At 38.6% G+C, this 20,079-nt stretch overlaps 2 protein-coding genes across 18 annotated transcripts in view; one reads left to right on the top strand and one right to left on the bottom strand.

Moving 5' to 3' along the window:
• Positions 1 to 10,934, top strand: part of WDSUB1 (WD repeat, sterile alpha motif and U-box domain containing 1) — a 49,317-nt gene extending 38,383 nt beyond the window's left edge. For all 3 annotated transcript variants that reach the window (XM_060177876.1, XM_007536425.3, XM_060177875.1), the window contains one exon: positions 10,757 to 10,934. In XM_060177876.1, coding sequence (XP_060033859.1) covers positions 10,757 to 10,914 — 158 coding nt within the window. In that variant the 3' untranslated portion in view covers positions 10,915 to 10,934. The remainder of the gene's footprint in view (positions 1 to 10,756) is intronic.
• Positions 10,935 to 15,802: 4,868 nt separating this feature from the next.
• TANC1 (tetratricopeptide repeat, ankyrin repeat and coiled-coil containing 1) overlaps positions 15,803 to 20,079 on the bottom strand; it is a 344,685-nt gene continuing 340,408 nt past the window's right edge. For 14 of the 15 annotated variants that reach the window (XM_060177864.1, XM_060177859.1, XM_060177863.1 and 11 more), the window contains 2 exons: positions 19,578 to 19,678; positions 15,803 to 18,795 (listed from right to left, as the gene is read on the bottom strand). In XM_060177864.1, coding sequence (XP_060033847.1) covers positions 17,358 to 18,795; positions 19,578 to 19,678 — 1,539 coding nt within the window. In that variant the 3' untranslated portion in view covers positions 15,803 to 17,357. Of the gene's footprint in view, positions 18,796 to 19,570; positions 19,679 to 20,079 lie in introns of those variants that run through there. The other variant, XM_060177868.1, reaches the window with a different exon arrangement.

The following is a 20,079-nucleotide window of genomic DNA, read 5'->3' on the forward strand; positions in this document are numbered from 1 at the left end:
TAGCCTTCTGAGAATTCTCCAGACTGTTCTCCACAGGGATTGGACCAATTTACATTCCTAGCAGCAGTGCAGGAGGAGGGTTCCTTTGTCCCCACAACCTCTCTAGCATTGGTTGCTGCTATCTTTTCTAATGTATGACATTATCACGGAAGTGAAGTGGTATTTCATTATTGTCTTTATTTGCATTTCCCTGACAACCAATGACTTGGAGCATTTTTTCGCAATGTTTGTTAGCCTTTCAGATCTCTTCTGTGGTGAAGATTCTGTTCATGTCCTCTCTCCATTTTTGGATGGGATCATTTGTTTTCTTGTTGAGCTTATTTTGGTTATTAGTCTCTTGTCTGATGTATGGCATGTAAAGATCTTCTTCCATTCTCTAAGAGGTCTCTTTGTTTGAGTGGCAGTTTCTATTGCTGTGGAGAAGCTTTTTAATTTGATGTAGTCCCATTGGTTTGTTTTTGTTTTAGTCTTCTTTGTAACTGGATTCGTTTCATTGAAGATGCCTTTAAGATTTATACAGAAAAGAGTTCTGCCAATATTTTCCTGTAGGTACTTGACAGTTTCTCTGTCTAATATCTAAGTCCTTAATCCATTTGGAACTTACTTTTGTGTTTAGTGAAATACAGTAGTTCAGTTTCATTCTCCTGCATGTTTTAACCCATTTTATCCAACACTATTGGTTGATGAGACTCTCCTTTCCCCATTTAATAGTCTGGGCACATTTGTCAAAGATTAGATGTCCATAGTTCTGGGGGCTTACTTCCAGGCTCTCAATTCTATTTCACTGGTCAGTGTGTCTATTCATGTTCCAGTCCCAAGCAGTTTTGATTACCATGCCCCTATAATTTTTTTTAACTTTTAAAAATTTTTTTATATTTATTTTATTTGTTTATTCCCTTTTGTTGCCCTTGTTGTTTTATTGTTGTAGTTATTATTGTTGTTGTCATTGTTGGATAGGACAGAGAGAAATGGAGAGAGGAGGGGAAGACAGAGAGGAGGAGAGAAAGATAGACACCTGCAGATCTGCTTCACTGCCTGTGAAGCGACTCCCCTGCAGGTGGGGAGCTGGGGTTCGAACCGGGATCTTTATGCCGGTCCTTGTGCTTTGCGCCACCTGCGCTTAACACGCTGCGCTACAGCCCGACTCCCTTAATTTTTTTTTTTTTTATAAAATGAAACTATTGACAAGACCATAGGATAAGAGGGGTACAATTTCACCACCAGAACTCCATAACCACCCTCAAAAACTTTACTATTCTTTATCCCTCTGGGACCCAGGATCATTATGGGGTGCAGAAGATGGAAGGTTTGGCTTCTGTAATTGCTTCCCCACTGAACATGGGCATTGGCAGGTCAATCCATACTCCCAGTCTTTCTCTCTCTTTCCCTAGTGGGGCAGGGGTCTGAAGGGTGGGGCTTCAGGTCACATTGGTAGGGTCCTCTGCCCAGGGGAGTCCAGTTGGCATCATGGTAGCATCTGGAACCTGGTGGCTGAAAAAAGAGTTAACATATAAAGCCAAACAGATTGTTGACTAATCATTAACCTAAATATTGCAGATGAGGATTTGGGGTCTCCATTTTTGTAGCTAGGTCTATTTTAAGTTTATTCCAAGGGACCCAGGACTTTACTAGTTTTTGCTTGTGCCTGACGTCTAATATGCAGGTGGAATAAGTTACTTTCTGGGAAGATGGTGTCATGGTTGGATGTTAACTTTTTTTTATTTTCTATTAATGAGAATGAAATGGAGAGAAGCAGATACCACTCTCGTACATGTGCTGCTGGGGATCAAACTTGGGACCTCCTGCTTGAGAGTCCAGTGCTTTATCCACTGCACCATCTCCCAGACCACTGGATATTAACTTTTTAAGATAGACTGAGAGAGAAGTAGACACCATAGTACTACACCACTACTTGTGAAGGTTGCCCCCTATAGGTGCTCTCATGTGGTGACTTCAGGCTAGAAACCGGTTCCTCAAATATGACATAAGTGTTCTACTGGGTGAGTCAGTCATCTGCCAAACCCTAAACCATTAATTTTGCAAATGAGAAATGTTAATGATGAAAAGCTAGAATGGCCCTATAAATTTGAGATCTGGGAGTGTAATGCCTCCAGTTGTGTTCTTTCTTCTCAAGATTGTTTTGGCAATTCTATGTCTTTTCCGGTTCCAGATAAACATTTGTAGCATTTGTTCTATTCTTATAAAAAAAACTTGGTTGAGATCTTGATGGGATAGCATTAAATTTGTATATGGCTCTGAGTAGTATATTCATTTTGATGATGTTAATTCTTCTAACCCATGAACATGGAATATCTTTCCACTTCTTTGTGTCTTTTTCAGTTTCCTTGAGTCACAGTGACTAATAATTTTCAGTATACAAGTTTTTCATTTCTTTGGTTAGTTTTATTCCTAGATATTTTATTGCTTTTGTTGCTATAGTAAAATGGTTCGTTTCTGGATTTCATCTTCTTCTTCCAACTTAGTTATTTGCATGGAGGCATGCCATTAACTTTTGTATGTTAATTTTGTAGCCTGACACCTTACTATATTGCCTGATAATTTCCAAAAGCTTCTTGCTGGCAGGCTTTTTTCTGTGTATACTATCATATCATATGCAAATAGGGAGAGTGACTTCTCTTCTAATCTGTCCCTTTAATTCCTTGTTCTTGCCTGATTGGTATGGCAAGAAATTCCAACACTATGTTGAATAGTAATGGTGATTGTGGGCAGCCCAGTCTAGTAACTGATCTGAGGGGAAATGCTTCTAGTTTTTCACCATTGAGTATCGTGTTGGCTGTAGGTTTGCTATATATGGACTCCACGATATTGAGGAATTTTCCATTTATTCCCATTTTCTGTAGTGTCTTAATCATAAAGGGATGTTGGATTTTGTCAAAGGCTTTCTCTGCATCTATTGATATAACCATGTGGTTTTTGGCCTGCATTTATTGATGAGGATCACGTTGATTGATTTACATACATTAAACCAACCTTGCATCCCTGGAATAAACCCCACTTGGTCATGATGAACAATCTTTTTAATATACTGCTGTCGATCCGGTTGGCTAGAATTTTGTTCAGTATTTTAATATCTATGGTCATCAGAGATATTGGTCTGTATTTTTCTTTTTTTGTCTTATCTGTATCTGCTTTTGCTATCAGAGTGATGTTTGCATCACAGAAGCTGGGAGTATTCCTGTGTCTTCAGTTGTTTGGAAGAGTTATAATATATAATAGTAGAGGTATTAACACTTCCTTGAAGGTTTTGTAGAATTCATTTATAAAATCATCTGGTCCAGGACTTTTATTCTTGGGAAGGGTTTTGATAACTGTTTCAATTTCTTTTTTTTTTAATTGTTGTAGTTATTATTGTTGTTATTGATGTCATTGTTGTTGGATAGGACAGAGAGAAATGGAGAGAGGAGGGGAAGACAGAGGGGGAGAGAAAGATAGACACCTGCAGACCTGCTTCACTGCTTGTGAAGTGACTCCCCTGCAGGTGGGGAGCTGGGGGCTCAAACTGGTATTCTTACGCTGGTCCTTGCGCTTTGCGCCACCTGCGCTTAACCTGCTATGCTACAGCCGGACTCCCTACTGTTTCAATTTCTTTGGCTGTGATTGGCCTGTTCATCTTTTCTAGTTCCCTTTATTTAATTTTGGAAGTTTTTAGATATCTAGGAACCTAAAGCTTTGGAAGTTTTTAGGTATCATTTCTTCCTGGTTCTCTAGTTTGGTTGCATATAGTTGTCCACAGAAGCCTCTCATGATATGTTGAATTTCTGTGGTGTTTATTGTGATACCTCCTCTTTCATTTACAATCCGATTTGAGTCTTCTCCTTTTTTTTCTTTTTTGGTTAGCCTTTCTGACTAAAGTTTTGTTGATTTTTGTTTACTCTTTTGAAGAACCAACATTTATTTTTGTTGATCTTTTGTATGGTTTTCTTTTTTTTTTTTTTTTTAGGGAGCCTAGGGTTGGAAGAGTGTCTTTTAGCCCAGGGAAATAAACCAATAGAGACTGGTGGAAAGAAGTATAGACATTGGGAGTTGGGCTGTAGCGCAGCGGGTTAAGCGCAGGTGGCGCAAAGCGCAAGGACCGGCATAAGGATCCCTTCACAGGCGGTGAAGCAGGTCTGCAGGTGTCTAGGCTTTCTCTCCTCCTCTCTGTCTTCCCCTCCTCTCTCCATTTCTCTCTGTCCTATCCAACAACGACAACAACAATAATAACTACAACAATAAAAAACAAGGGCAACAAAAAGGAATAAATAAAATAAATATTAAAAAAAAAGTATAGACATTAATTGGATGAAGATTCTTTGGGAAGTTCAGTGGGAAGAGTATGAAATTTCTGCTGCTTGAATTCTACTGCCTCTGTGAATTAGCTGATTACTCATTAAGGATATGGATGAGTAAGCAGTTGAAGTCAAGCGATTAAATCTTTAATACTTAAAAAAAAACAGTAAAGGGTGCTGACTAAAGGCAAAAAGTGCTCAATATACTTAAGTTTAACTGCAGTTGGATTTACAAGCCCCAGTCCATACACATTCATCCCCTGCCCCTCCTCCTCCCATTCTGTGTTCTGCACTCTAACCAGATAGAGGTAGGGAAAAAAACTGAATCATGTACTTGATTCAGGACTCTTTTTTTTTATTCAGGACTTGAAGTTTGCAGAGCTGGTGAAGCTTGAGAAAGAGGGTCTAAAGAGTGAAGCTTATGGGACTGGTAACACTTTTTTTTTTTTTCTAATAAATTTTTTTTCAATTTATTCCTTTTGTTGACTTTCTTGTTATTGACGTCGTTTTTTTTTTTTAATTTTTTTTTTTTATTTAAGAAAGGATTAATTAACAAAACCATAGGGTAGGAGGGGTACAACTCCACACAATTCCCACCGCCCAATCTCCATATCCCACCCCCTCCCCTGATAGCTTTCCCATTCTCTATCCCTCTGGGAGCATGGACCCAGGGTCATTGTGGGTTGCAGAAGGTAGAAGGTCTGGCGTCTGTAATTGCTTCCCCGCTGAACATGGGCGTTGACTGGTCGGTCCATACTCCCAGTCTGCCTCTCTCTTTCCCTAGTAGGGTGGGTCTCTGGGGAAGCTGAGCTCCAGGACATATTGGTGGGGTCTTCAATCCAGGGAAGTCTGGCCGGCATCCTGATGACACCTGGAACCTGGTGACTGAAAAGAGAGTTAACATACAAAGCCAAACAAATTGTTGAGCAATCATGGACCTAAAGCTTGGAAAAGTGGAGAGGAAGTATTAGGGAGGTATTCACTGCAAACTCTAGTGTACTTTTGCAGAAAATACCTCCTTAATACTTCCTCTCCACTTTTAGAAGCAGATGTATGGTTTTCTTATTTTCAGTGTTGTTATGCCCTAACTTTAGTTATCTCAGTCCTTTTGGTTGCTTTAGGGTTACTTTGTTCTTCTTCTAAGTCTTTAAAAGAAGACTTTTAAGTCTTTTAAGGTGTGCAATCAGGTTGTGTATGTGAACTTTTTTACCTTTTCTTTTTTTTTTTTCCAGAGCATTGCTCAGCTATTTTTTAAATACTTATTTATTCCCTTTTGTTGCCCTTATTGTTTTTTTTGTTGTAGTTATTATTGTTGTTGTTACTGATGTCATCATTGTTGGATAGGACAGAGAGAAATGGAAAGAAGAGGGGTAGAAAGAGGGGGAGAGAAAGACACTGCAGACCTGCTTCACTGCTTTTGAAGTGACTCCCCTGCAGGTGGGGCAGTTCTGGCTTTTGGTGCTGTGAGTGATTGAACCTGAGACTTCTGAGCTCAGGCATGAGAGTCTCTTTGAATAATCATTATGCTATCTACCCCCCACCCCATTTTTATTTGGGTGCTAGCATATTGGGAATTGGCAGTTTGTCTCTACCCATCCTTGAGTGTGGCCTTTTAGTCCTAGTAATCTCTCTGTCACCCTTTTTAAAATTTTTTTTTTATTTATTTAAAAAAGGAGACATTAACAAAACCATAGGAGAAGAGGAGTACAACTCCACACAATTCCTACCACCAGATCTTCGTATCCCATCCCTTCCCCTGATAGCTTTCCTAGCTTTTATCCCTCTGGGAGTATGGACCCAAGGTCACTGTGGGATGCAGAAGGTGGAAGGTCTGGCTTCTGTAATTGCTTCCCCACTGAACATGGGCGTTGGCAGGTTGATCCATACTCCCAGCCTGCCTCTCTCTTTCCCTAGTAGGGTGGGGCTCTGGGGAATCAGAGCTCCAGGACACATTGGTGGGATCTCTGGGAAGTCTGGTCAGCATCATGGTAGCATCTGCAACCTGGTGGCTGAAAAGAGAGTTAACATACAAAGCCAAACAAATTGAACAGTCATGGACCTAAATGCTGGAATAGTGCAGATGAAGTGTTGGGTCTGTCACCCTTTTTATGCCACATGTCTGACTCATCAGCAGCTTGTTGAGTTTCCGAAGAAATTCTTGTAATCTTGGTGATAAGGAGTTTTCAGGTGATTTTCATTGCTTTTTCTGGTTTGAGTGGGGAGAGTGAAGTGAGTCTGTGTTACTCCATAGTCTGTGTTAACTTCAGGATGGATTTTAACAGAGATTGCACTGAATATTTTACTGTGAACATTTAAAAAAAATATTCAGTCTTCTTTCAGCTGTGTTTTATAATTTTCAGTATAAAAACTTTCCAGAATTTTTACTGGAATGGTGTCTTTACTTATAAATAATTTTGTGGATGGGTGGTGGTGTACTTGGTTGAGGTATATGTTACAATGTGCCAGGACCTAGGCTTGAGCCCCCAGTCCCCACCTGCAGGGGGGGACGTTCATTGTGTGGTGAAACACAGATTCAGGTGTGTCTCTCCCTATCACTCCCTAAATAAATGAAGACACCAAAAAAAAATCACATCTATTTTTACATTCTGTGAGCATTGGTCTTAGTTATTTCATATTTTGTAGCACAGTAAACTAGTTGAAAATGTTAACTTGAGGTTAGTGAAATAGCTTGCTTGGATAGTATGTCTGTTTTGTGACCCTATTAGCTATTAGTATAGCTCCTTTAGCTTGACTTTCTCCAAATATGATTGTTATTGGTAGGATACAGTTGTACTTATCTTTCCAGTATATGTCTCCCCTGCCTCTTGTCACACTGGTCAGGATTTTGAAAAGAAGTACAGAGAACAGATATCTCTACCTTAATTGTTCTGAGGGGAAAGCTGCCAGTCTTGTTAGTAAGTTTTGTTGTAGTCTTGAACTTAAAACTTCTATTCTGTATCAAATGTTTCTCTTAACTTGTAATATGATTCCACAGGTTAAAATAAACAAGTTGGCATTTTCTGTGCCTTTCTGGAAGTTCTAGGGGATAATCTGTGGCCTGCTCTTTTAGGTTGATAGTAGAATCCAACTTTTTTTTTATCTTGACTTTTATTCCTATTATTCTACAAATAAGAAATCAGAAATACAGAGGAATTAAGTCATTTGCTAAAAGTCACAATCATTATTAACAGAGAAAGTTGAGATTCAAGTCCTCAGAATGTTAGCTGTCTCCCCGTTTCTGTCTCTTCTTGTAGTCAGTGGGGCTTCACTGCTCCATGGAGACTTTTTGGAATATGAATATATATATGGAGAGAGAGAGATAGGGAGAGAGAGGGGGAGGGGGTGGGAGACAAAGGGGGGTGGTACATCTGGTTAAGTGCTCACATTACAATGTGCAAGGACCCAGGTTCAAGCCCTTGGTCCCCACCTGCAGGGGAAAAGCTTCACGAGTGGTGAAGCAGGGCCACAGGTGTCTCTCTGTCTCTTCCTCTCAATATATCTCTGATCTCTCAATAGAATCCAACCTCTTATAGGGATTTGATTTTTTTTTTCAGTTGTAATATCAAGGTTACTTGAAATCTAGTAGGCAGAAAGATAGTCCCTCAGTGAAGTCCATGTCCCAATTCCGAGAGCCTGTGACTGTTTAAGGATCTTAAAAAGGGAGCTTTGCCTGTATTACCTTGGTAAATTCAGTGTAGTTACATAGATCCCTTATAGTGAGGAAAATTGGAGACAATAGAACACAGATTGAAGGGATGCAAGGAATTTGGTAGGCTCTGGGGGCATATATATATATATGTAAATGGATTTCCTTCTAGAAACAATGCCACTCACCCACAACCATGTTTCTGGTCTTTGGAAATGGAAGGTAACGAAGTTTTTTTTTTTTTTCTTATATTTATTTTTCTCTTTGTTGTCATTGTTGTTGTAGTTATTGTTGTTGTTATTGATGTCATTGTTAGGACAGAGAGAAATGGAAAGAGGAGGGGGAAGAGATAGACACCTGCAGGCCTGCTTCACTGCCTGTGAAGTGACTCCCCTACAGATGGGGAGCTGGTGGCCAGGGGAGACACCTGGTTTACCACTTGTGAAGCTTCCTCCATGCCTCCTCATAGGCAGGAGGCTTGAATCTGAGTCCTTGTGTATAGTAACATGTGTGCCCAGTTGGTGATAAGTCACCCACATCAGGTTCAAGCCTATTGTCTCCACTCACAGGAGGCAAAGCTTCATGTTTTTTTTTTTTTCATTCTCTGTATTAAAAAGGAGAAAAAGTGGCTGCACTGAGCCCTATCAAGAAACCTATTGGCTCTATTTTTTTTTAACTGAAAGTTAGTTGGGTGGAGTGACAAGTAGAAATGACAATTTTGAGGCTTTAAAATTTTTTAATTTTTGAATATCTGGTACAAAATCTTAAGGATAGTGTTCAATTCTGATTTTTTAACATGGAAAAATTTTTATATGTTAAGTACAAAAAAGGACACATTCTGATTTTTATTTAAATTCTGTACCTTTGTCAGTTCTGAACAACTTCCAGCCTTCTAGCTAATTCTCCTGAATGTACTACTGGTCATCAATTCTGCATCATTTCAACTTTAAGTTAGCATATAGATTATGGATATAAACAATTTGTCTAATTTTGAAAAGCAAGCTATACATTAGTTTCTTAATGGTAATGGTGCTTTGAAATAGTCTCTATTTTAAAAATGCATTCTTTTTTTAAATTCTACTCTTCTCAATCTGTCTCAAGTGGAATTTCAGGATGTTAACATTTGTTTTACCTAGTTCTCTGGACAGCAATGAGCTAGTATTTTTCACTTGAATCTAGAAGCCCACCATCCTTGAAAAAAAAAAACTTATTTTAGTCATCTTTGTAAGCATAATGTAGCAACAAAATGTCAAGATTTGTTTTTGTTTCTTCAGTGAATTTTTTTTTTTTTGCCTCCAGGGTTATAGCTAGTGCTTGATACCCACACTACAAAACCATTGCTCCTAGTGGCCATTTTTTCCATTTTATTAGATAAGACAGAGAGAAATTGAGAGGGGAGGAGAGATAAGAGAGACACCTGTAGCCCTCCTTCACCACTTATGAAGCTTTTCCCCTGTAAGTGGTGTGCAGGGGTTCAAACCCAGATCCTTACACAGTCCCTGCACTTTATACTACTATGTGCACTTAACCTATTGGCCCCCCCTTCAGTGAATTTTTTCATGTGAATAAGTTGAATAGAATTATCTGGTATAAATTCTCACAATTTTTTTCTTTTTTTTTTTTACCAGAGCACTGCTCAGCTCTGGCTAAAGGTGGTGCAGGGGGATTGAACCTGGGACCTTGGAGCCTCAGGCATGAGAGTCCGTTTGCATAACCATTATGCTATCTACCCCCGCCCCCTGGTATAAATTCTGATTTGTCAGCTAAGTATGCTTATAGCAAGAATCAAATGATGTCTGGATGAAAGGTTTAAATTTTAAAATATTTTTTAAAATGGGGGTGGGTGGGATAAAGTAGCTACCATATGCAAAAAGCTGGGTACAACTACCCACTTGTGGGGGAGGTGCTTGGTGGTGCAGGTATCTCTCACTCTATTAGAAAAACATCAGAAATGGAACCACAGTAATGTAACCCTGGTGGCAAAAAGAAAAAAATAACTAAAGACAAGCAAACTTTTAGAACCTACTCTTTTATTATTATTTTGCCACCAGAGCTGTAGTCAGTGCCTGCACAACAAATCCATTGCTCCTGGCAGACTATATATATATATATATATATATATATATATATATATATATATATATATATATACATACACACACATTATCTTTACTTATTGGATAGAGATAGCCAGAAGTCGAGAGGGGGAGACACTTCACAAGTGGTGAAGCAGGTCTGCAGGTGTCTAAGGTGTCTATCTTTCTCCGTCTTCCCCTCCTCTCTCTTATTTCTGTCTTATCCAACAATGACAATAATAATAACAATGATAAACAACAAGGGTAAGAAAAGGAAAAAATAGCCTCCAGGAGCAATGGATTCGTAGTGCAGGCACCGAGCCCCAGCAATAACCCTGGAGACCAAAAAAAAAAAAAAAAAAAAACCACTGTCATACCATACACAAATCTAAATAAGCTCTCACTGTATACCTATTAAGACAATACCAAGTGATAAGGAGAAAGGGAACTTGACAAATGTTGTTGGTTAACTAGTGAAGACACTATGGAAAACAGTACAGAGGTTAAGTTCTTTAAATGAATTAGAGATAGATCCATCAATTCTACTTCTTGGTATAATGACATGACTTGTGCAATATACTGCATCTCAGAATTTAGAGTACTTCTAAAATATCTACTAATACCATAAGAATACCAATTAATTTGCAATAAAGGTCTTCACAAAAGTAGAACTTACATCTAAATCAGTTATTCCAACTTCCCTTTTCTAAGTTGCAAATAATACATGTGTATGTGTGTTTTTTTAGATGGTTATTCATACGAAAAAGAAGCAATGGAAAATTGGATCAGCAAAAAGAAACGTACCAGCCCCATGACAAATCTTGTTCTTCCTTCAGTGGTACTTACACCAAATAGGACTCTGAAAATGGCTATCAATCGATGGCTAGATACACATCAGAAATAAAATTATATTATTTCATGTTATTTATATTTTTCAGTGATCTTATTTGACTATTAAAAGGTAGATACCAATCAGACATTATTAAAAGGCAAATTTCTAAAGCTTCATTCTTTAAAACATAAGGACTATAAATTACATTTAACCTTTTATCTATTTTTACTATAAAATATTTCTATAATAGTGAGAATCTCTTAACATGTAGATAAACAGTTTAATTGCAATAGCCAAATTTATTCTTGTGTAATATACGGCACATACCACAACAACAAAGGTTAGAATAGTCTAGGATATATTTAAATACTAGTTAACAGCCACTGATGACTAAATTGAAGAACTACTTTGACATTTTTTTTAGAAAACATGGTTTATTTTTATTTATTTTTTTGCCTCCAGGGTTACCGCTGGGACTCTGTGCCCGCACCGCAAATCCACTGCTCCTGGAGGCCATTTTGTTGCCCTTGTTGTCGTTACTGTTATTGTTGCCATTGATGTTGTTGCTGGATAGGACAGACAGAAATCAAGAGAGAATTATGGACAGACAGAAATCCAGAGAGAATTATAAGAATATTGTAAGAATAGAGTTTGGGTGGTAGCACAGTGGGTTAAGCTCATGTAGTGCAAAGCACAAGGACTGGCATAAAGAATATACAGACAGACAGAGAGGGGGGAAAGATAGACACCTGCAGCCCTGCTTCATTGCTTGTCAGGTGACCTCCCCTGTAGGTGGGGAGCCTTACTCCAGTTCTTGGGCTTGGCGCCATGTGCATTTAACCTGCTGCACTACCGCTGAACCCCCTACATGGACATTTTGAATGAGAAAATTTCTTCTAAATTTTCAAGTTGATATTCCCCCCACTGTCTAAACTTAGATGAAATATCACTGTCAGTTGACTTGTTTTTGTTTTGTTTTTTTAAATTTTTATTTATAAAAAGGAAACATTGGCAAAACCATAGGATAAGAGGTACAACTTCGCACAATTCCCACCACCAGACCTCTGTATCTCATCCCCTCCCCTGATAACTTTCCTATTCTTTAACCCTCTGGGAGTATGGACCCAAGATCATTGTGGGATGCAGAAGGTGGAAGGTCTGGCTTCTGTAGTTGCTTTCCTGCTGAACATGGGTGTTGACAGGTCGATCCATACTCCCAGCCTGCCTTTCTCTTTCCCTAGTGGGGAAGCGGAGCTCCAAGGCACATTGGTGGGGTTGTCTGTCGAGGGAAGTCTGGTTGCATCCTTCTAGCATCTGAAACCTGGTGGCTGAAAAGAGAGTTAACATACAGAGCCAAACAAATTGTTGAACAGTCATGGATGGATCTAAAGGCTGGAATAGTGCACTTGAAGTGTTGGGAGGGTCCTCCATTTTGTAGATAAAATATGCCTACTAGCTATTTCAAAGGACAGAATGTGAGATCAGACTTAGAGAGATGCAGAGGTCACATCTAATTATGGGCCCTAAGCTAATTATGGGCCCAGATCACATCAGACTAATGGGGTTTACAGTCAACAATATTTATACTCCTTTCCCATATTAGGGAGCTACTCTCTTCTCTGATCCAGCTTTCTGCTCCTTTTTAACAGCCATGACATCATCTCCCCAGACAATAATCTACATCCACCTGCATATCAGATTTCAGGCTCAGGCAAAAAAAACAACAACAACAAAAAACACAAGTCAGTTGACTTTGATACACAATATGAAGTGGCAAACTGATCTTTTAGAATTTTTATTATATTTTAAATTAGTGTAATAATTCACTCATACAATAATCAGTTATTCATTCAGAAAACCTCAAGTTCAAAAAACCGAGACTGTATTGACTTATGGAATGTGTGTCATTAGTAGGAAATCTAGTTACAATTAAAATGTAAGGGCATGGAGGAACCAGAGTTCTGTGTTTATACCCAAGTCCTCAATTGTACTTCATTTTTTTAAGTACAAATAAGAGGGGAAAGCAGTGTAATTTTCTAGTATTAGGAAGTCTTTTCCTAGAGGAAGTTGGGTAGTAGCACAGCAGGTTAAGCGCAGGTAGCTCAAAGTGCAAGGACTGGTGTAAGGATCCTGATTCAAGCCTCCCCCCCCCCCTCCCCACCTGCAGGGGAGTCACTTCACAAGTGGTGAGGCAGGTATGCAGATGTTTTTCTCTCTCCAGTCTTCCCCTCCTCTCTCCATTTGTCTCTATCCTATCCAACAATGACATCAATAACTACAATAATAAAAAACAAGGGCAACAAAAAAAAGGAATAAATAAATATTTTTTTAAAAAAGGAGTCTTCCTGTTTTTACTTGGTTATCAGGAAAGTTATGATGGATTTTTTGTATAGAAAGTATGTCATGAATTTTCCAACAACCTAATATAAACTGACAGCTAAAATATTGAGTTGAAAGGAAGATGAAAAGCTGAACTATCTCAAAATGCCCTTTAATTGTTGCTTAGTGAAATTTTGTGTTATAGCTAGGATATTTTTTTCTGTTGTGGTTTATACTATAACTTTCTCGCCTATGAATACAAGAAAGGGTTGAGACTGTATTCTTGAAGGTGTTTTATATTGTATTATTGGGAAGATATGCTAAAACAATTGTAATAGAACTTATTTTAAATTAAAGGAGGCCACAACTGGACCAAATATCTTTTGTTTTGATAAAGTAATAGACTTGCTTCCTAAAGAACAGTGGCTAGGGGGTTGGGTGGTAGTGGAACCAGGTTCAACTCAAGCCCTTGGTTCCCAGCTATAGAGGGGAAGCTTCACAGCAGTGAAGCAGGGGGCAGTGCATTCCTCATGCAGGCACATAGTCCCAGTGATAAGCCTGGTGTTAATAATAATAATAATAATAATAATAATAAAATAAAACATTGGCCGGTTTTTACACAAAAATTTCTAAACATCTTCAAAATCATTTTTGTAAAACACATTGATTGGTATTTTTAAAATGTGTCTGTTTTACCAGGATGATTTTTTTTGGGGGGGGTTTGATTTTTTTTTTTAATTTTTTTTATTTAAGAAAGGATTAATTAACAAAACCATAGGGTAGGAGGGGTACAACTCCACACAATTCCCACCACCCAATCTCCATATCCCATCCCATCCCATCCCCTGATAGCTTTCCCATTCTCTATCCCTCTGGGAGCATGGACCCAGGGTCATTGTGGGTTGCAGAAGGTGGAAGGTCTGGCTTCTGTAATTGCTTCCCTACTGAACATGGGCGTTGACTGGTCAGTCCATACTCCCAGTCTGCCTCTCTCTTTCCTTAGTAGGGTGTGTCTCTGGGGAAGCTGAGCTCCAGGACACATTGGTGGGGTCTTCAATCCAGGGAAGCCTGGCCAGCACAGGATGATTTTTTTTATAAAATAAAAAAATCACTGAAACTAAACAGTCACTACTTTACCCAAGTGAAATGTTTTTGTATACAAATAAGCCAAAGTCAAACAACTCCTTTCCAAATAAGCAAAAAAAATTTAAGACAAAGCAATCTAAAATCCAAACCAGGGGCGGTGGCACACTAGTTAAGTGCACAATACAGTGCTCAAGGACCTGGGTTCAAGTGCCTGGTCCCTACCTGTAGGGGGGAAAGCTTCAGGAGTGATGAAGCAGGGCTGCAGGTGTCTCTTTGTCTCTTCCCCTCTCTATCTCCCCCTTCCTTCTCAATTTTTTGTCTCTATCCAATAATATATAAATAAAAAGATATTAAAAATTCAAACCATTCATCAAAAGGGATGGTACTCTGCTCTTTTGCTGTACCCTCCAGCCTGTCCACTTGGTACATAAGACCACTCACCTGACCAGTAATTTCCAAGAAAGAGTTCACCACTTTGTGAAGCTAAATATCTTTACTAATAAATCAAAATTCGAATGTATGATAGTTTTTAGTAGTCACATTGTTGTATTTATAGAAAGTCAACCAATAACAAGAATTACCTACTAGCCAATACCTTTCCCTCCTACCCATTTTTTCTTGCTTTAACCTTTAAATATATAGCTTTAAAGAAGAAATAAAAATTCATTTATAAACCAATATCCTGAAATGCAATATTAGGGAATATTCAGATTTAAGATTACAAATCAGAATTTCAACATAAAACAACTCAATTTAGTGTGCATTATCATTTAAACTATTTTTGCCACCCATTATTGATAAAGACAAAAGGAGGGGAAGTATACTACTCTTCCCTCCCCCTTCATGAAGATTCTTCCCTGAAGTTACAGACCTGTGGGGCTTGAACCTGGGTCCTCTCACAGGGTAACTTGTATACTTTACAAGGTGCACCAGTGCCCAGATTCTTATTTAACTATGTTTTAAGTTATTGTTTTTTATTTTGATTTATAAAAATGAAACACTGACAAAAACCATAGGATGAGAGGGGTACAATTCCACACAATCCCCACCACCAGAACTCCGTATCCCATTTCCTCCTGATAGCCTTCCTATTCCCTATCCCTCTGGTTATTTAACTATTTTGAAACAAGTATGTGGGTATAAAGACAAATGCATTTAACTGAAAGGTCACATATATGTGCTGTACAACAAACTTTCACATTAACAGTGTTCAATGTATTACCAAATTATCTGAGAGATATAGTATTAAAAATATCCTGTTGACAGTAAAAATAGACATCAAGATTTCTGGAACAAGGAAGGTATAGATTATATAGATTACCTTGATGTTGTCTTCCTCATTCAGGCAAAAGGCTTTTTCACCTTGAATATTCTGAGATTTCTAAAAGTTGCCTTTCTTATTCTAAAATTATTTAAATGAAATAGAGTATGTATTTGGTAGCAACCCTATAAAATATGGTCTTTGCTGTGTAGGGTTGTAGACAATAGATTAAAGCAAGGCATTTGTTAGCAGACATTTTCTACTTACCTATTGCTTCATATAATGCACAGTGAATCCTTTTAATAGTCTTTATTCCATAAGGAAAAGTACAGTAGTTGTGCAGAAACAAAACTACATAACAAAATAGTAAGACTTCCACAGTTATTAAAGAAAACAATAAATAAGCAATAGTAATTATAACAGAACACATAAAAAGCCTATAAAATGATAAAGCTATACAAAGTATTCTGTATACACTCAGGAACAGATGTTGAAGATCTGAAAGTTCATATTTGTACAAAACCATAATGATGTTCACAGGAACTCCATTACAACCAATCATTTTAAAAAACAATCTGTAAATACAGATGTCCTTCTCAAACTAGAAAATAATTTCACTTCTCAGTATATAAAGCAAGCACACTCCCACTGCTCAAACATCCTTCAATAGCATACGATCTTCATATAAAAATACCTTTAAATCAGTGCTCATTCCTGTACTTCACTTTTATAATACATCAGTTCGAACTTAAGTAGCACCCCAAAAGGTGTTGATATAAATGAGATAAAGTGCCATTACTGTTATATTGTTAACATGCTATAATGATAAATTGTTCAGTGCAATAACCAGCATGGATGAAGCTTACAAAGAACAAGCAAATATATGACTTTTTGAGATTAACTACTTGAAACAGTTATATTTACAAGTCTGAGTTCAACTTGGCTATTTAATATATATATATACAACATGTGAGTATAAAGACTGTATAATAAAAGCAAAAGTATCCAAATTAAACAGTGTCCTCAAAGGACCTTGGAAAACTTGTCCTAGGAATGCTTTCATTATTGAAAGCTGTTTTAGAACCAGTTGAGAGTTGGCCATAGTATTTTAGCCCAAATTGAATTTGATCACCAATCAGGATTCTAAATGGATCCTACTTCTAAATATTCAGAAAACTTTGAAGCATAAATATAACTCAAGAAAAAGGTGCTATAAAATGTTCTGCATAGGAATTAAATGTGAAAATAGGTATTTAATCCTCTTCATGGAACTAGGATGAGAAGATACAGAATGTTTTCATATTTTGCTTAAAAAGGGAAGAAAAATTAGCTATGCAACATTTATAGCCACATTTATATTCAACTAGAAATATTTCTTAATTTTGTATACTTCTCTACATAAATTGGAATTAAATTCAGTGGTATGATAATTTAAAAGTAACACATTCTCCAGACTAGATAATCTGGGTATTATGTTGAGTTAAACTTATCACTAGACATTTATATCCTCTAAGAATATCATGATTTTACCACATAGCAAAGACTAGGTGAAAAGTGATAAAAACCAATCAATTTCACACATTAGTGTCTTTTTGGCTGTCTTAAATGTTTAACCTAATAAGCATAACTAATTATAGTTTTCCATTTTGGCTAGCATTCTTATTTATGGTGACTTCTAGCTATTTATAATTAAATAAGTTTTAGATCACATTTTTAATGCACCAGTCACATCCAACTTGACCCCAAGAAATAAAGAAAAATATAGCTAAAGTTAAATTTTCTTATGAAGAGCCATTTAATTACATGAGGATCCAGTACACACGACTTACAAATGGGTCTCTCTTAAGGCTCACACATTTGATTCTATGAATGATCGCTTTGGTTTTGCTGAGGAGAGGTGACTCCGATGAGCTTCATTACTGATAGGAGGCTGCTGCTTAGCAATACTTTCCTGATACACATGAGAAACAGTCTTACTTATCCTGTTATCTTGACAGTGGGCTGGGATTTGGCACTTCTTTTCTTCAATTTCCTTTACCTGTGCCCCATTGTGGACACTTCCACCCAAGGTAGAAACAGAGCAGGTTTTGGCTTGATTATTATATCCTCCTGATTGCCTGAGAGTGGGCTTCTCGGAGTCTGAGGACTGCAGGCCAGCTGCAGAAGATGTGTTTGTCAGTAGCCCCTCTAGCCCCTGACAATGCCAGGTGCGGTTTGGAGGATTGCTCTGCTGTTGGAACCTTGCAGTCTTGTCCATGATGCCCATGAACGGAGTATTGCGTGGTCTGTGTTCAGCTGTACTACTCTGAACTTGGTTAACAACCTTGCCTTTCATTCGAGCATCTGGTCCTTGGACCTTGAAGCTATCTGAAAAACTGCTGCTTGAAGTCATACTACTGGTGGAACTTGACATCTTTATGCTGCTGGATGGGGATCTGGAAGAGCCTGAGCTACTTAGGGAAGCTGGGTGTCGTTTGTTGCTGCAGCTCACTGACATACCTTGGTTTGGAGGGACTACATCCACAGCCATGGAGGCATGAGACAAAAGCCTCTCTGCAGTTTTTATCTTACTTGGTAGAGGATATGCAGCCTCACTTTCACAGTGCTGCAGCTGCACACTGTGGCTGGGCCCCAGCCAATCTCCACAATGACCTGAACCAGCTCCAAGAGAGAAAGAACCTGCTCCCTCTAACGGCTGGGCTCTGCTGCCAGTAGGAGTTGCAGGGATTCTACCTGGCATGGGACTTGGGGGAGGATTCTGTAAAGACAGCTGAGTTTTTGTACTGCTGTTTCTCATGCCAGTTTGCCCAGAACCTAGATGTTGATTGGTCTTCACTATCTGTGCCTGCTTGGTGGGCTGCATAATCAGGCCTGGCTGGGCCACGGGCTCTCGTGGGGGCTTGTTGATTCCCAGCCTGTTCTGTGGTGATGCTGGCCTCATTTCTGACTGTATCCCTTCTTGAAGGCTGCGTAAATATAGGGTGGGTATAGATGAGGATAGTTGGGACCCAGGAGCCAAGGAAGTGGATTCTTCCTGTGGAGAAGTTTCTTCTATTTCTTCAGGGTCCTCAAGATTAAAGTGGTCATTTAATCCAGAGGTAGGGGCATCCTCTTCATTATCTGAATCATTGGTGGGAACTGGCAGTGGGCACTGCTGCTTTTGCTGTTGGTTTTTCTGGAGTTGCTTGTATTCCTCTTCTACTCGGGCCAGAAGCCTCTTAATTTCCTGATTGGTGGGACAGAGCTTCACAGCTTCCCTCAAGTCAGCCAGAGCTGCCACAAACTGCCTTAATATTAAAAAAAAAAAAAAAAAAAAAAAAAAAAAAAAGGAAAAGCATAATTATAAGTCATGTTAAGAGCACGGTCCAAATGTAACTTAACAAAATAGCTTTGTAAAAGGGAGAGAAGATAGCTGAGTGAGTTTTGAATACATAGTGTGGTGGACAGGAGTTTGAACCCAAACTGTGCAACTCATAGGCCCTGCCCCATAAAGGTCATTGGGCTAGGAATGAGAACACATGTGCATCAGTGGGTGTCAGAATCCTCTTAAATTTAACCAAACATTCACCATGCTCACCTTTGACTCAAGTCTTCTACACCTTCTCAACCCTCCCTTTACATTTCTAGGTAACAGTGTCATTGATAATATGGGCTAATCTAGGAATTTTATTTCAAAGTAAAATACAAATTTGGCCATTGTTAATAATACCCACTGTTGTACCTCTTAGAAGTCACTAATTTTATTATTATTATTTATTTAATATTGGATAGAAACACAGAGAAATAGAGAGGGGTGGGGAAGATAGAGAGGGAGAGAGACAGACACTTGCAGCCCTGCTTTATCACTTGTGAGGCTTCCCTCCAGGATGTGGAGGGCAGGGGTGTGAACCTGGTTTCTTGTGCACTGTAATATGAGCACTTAACCAGGTGTGCCACTGCTTGGCCCCCACCAGTTTTGTATTAAAAGGAACAAGAAGCGTAAATGCTTATGATCAGAGACTCTCAAAGTCAGCAGCTTTAGTCTCACAGAAACACAAGACTTCTATGGTCCACTAATTTCAGTCAATACCTGCTATTTCTCTTCGCTCTTGCTCTGGCATAAAAGGCTTCATAGGATTTTGGTTTCAGTTCAAGAGCCTTGGAAGCAAATTCTTCTGCCATGCCAAAGTCCTAGTATCAATATTTGAATATGTAAATCAAAAGAAACACTTAAAACATACATCATAAGAAACTTAAAAATTTTTTAATTATATTTATTGGATAGAAGACAGCCAGAAATTGAGTGAGGGTAGGGGAGATACGGAGAAAGAGAGATAACTACAGCACTGCTTCATCACTTGCAAAGCTTTCTCCCTGCAGGTAGTGACCGGGGGCCTCGAACCCAGGTCCTTGAGCACTGTACCATGCGCTCAACCAGGTGTGCCACCATGCAGCCCCATGATAAGCAACTTTTCTTGATGTCATGTTAGGGAATGAACCCAAGGCCTCATGTACGTGCAGTCTTCCTGGCATTTTCCTTTCTGTCAGCATTGGTGCTTCACTGCTCTAGGCTGCTTTTTCAGACAAGAGAG

The sequence above is a fragment of the Erinaceus europaeus genome, chromosome 18 (assembly GCF_950295315.1).
Source record: "Erinaceus europaeus chromosome 18, mEriEur2.1, whole genome shotgun sequence".
Taxonomy (NCBI): Eukaryota; Metazoa; Chordata; class Mammalia; order Eulipotyphla; family Erinaceidae; genus Erinaceus; species Erinaceus europaeus.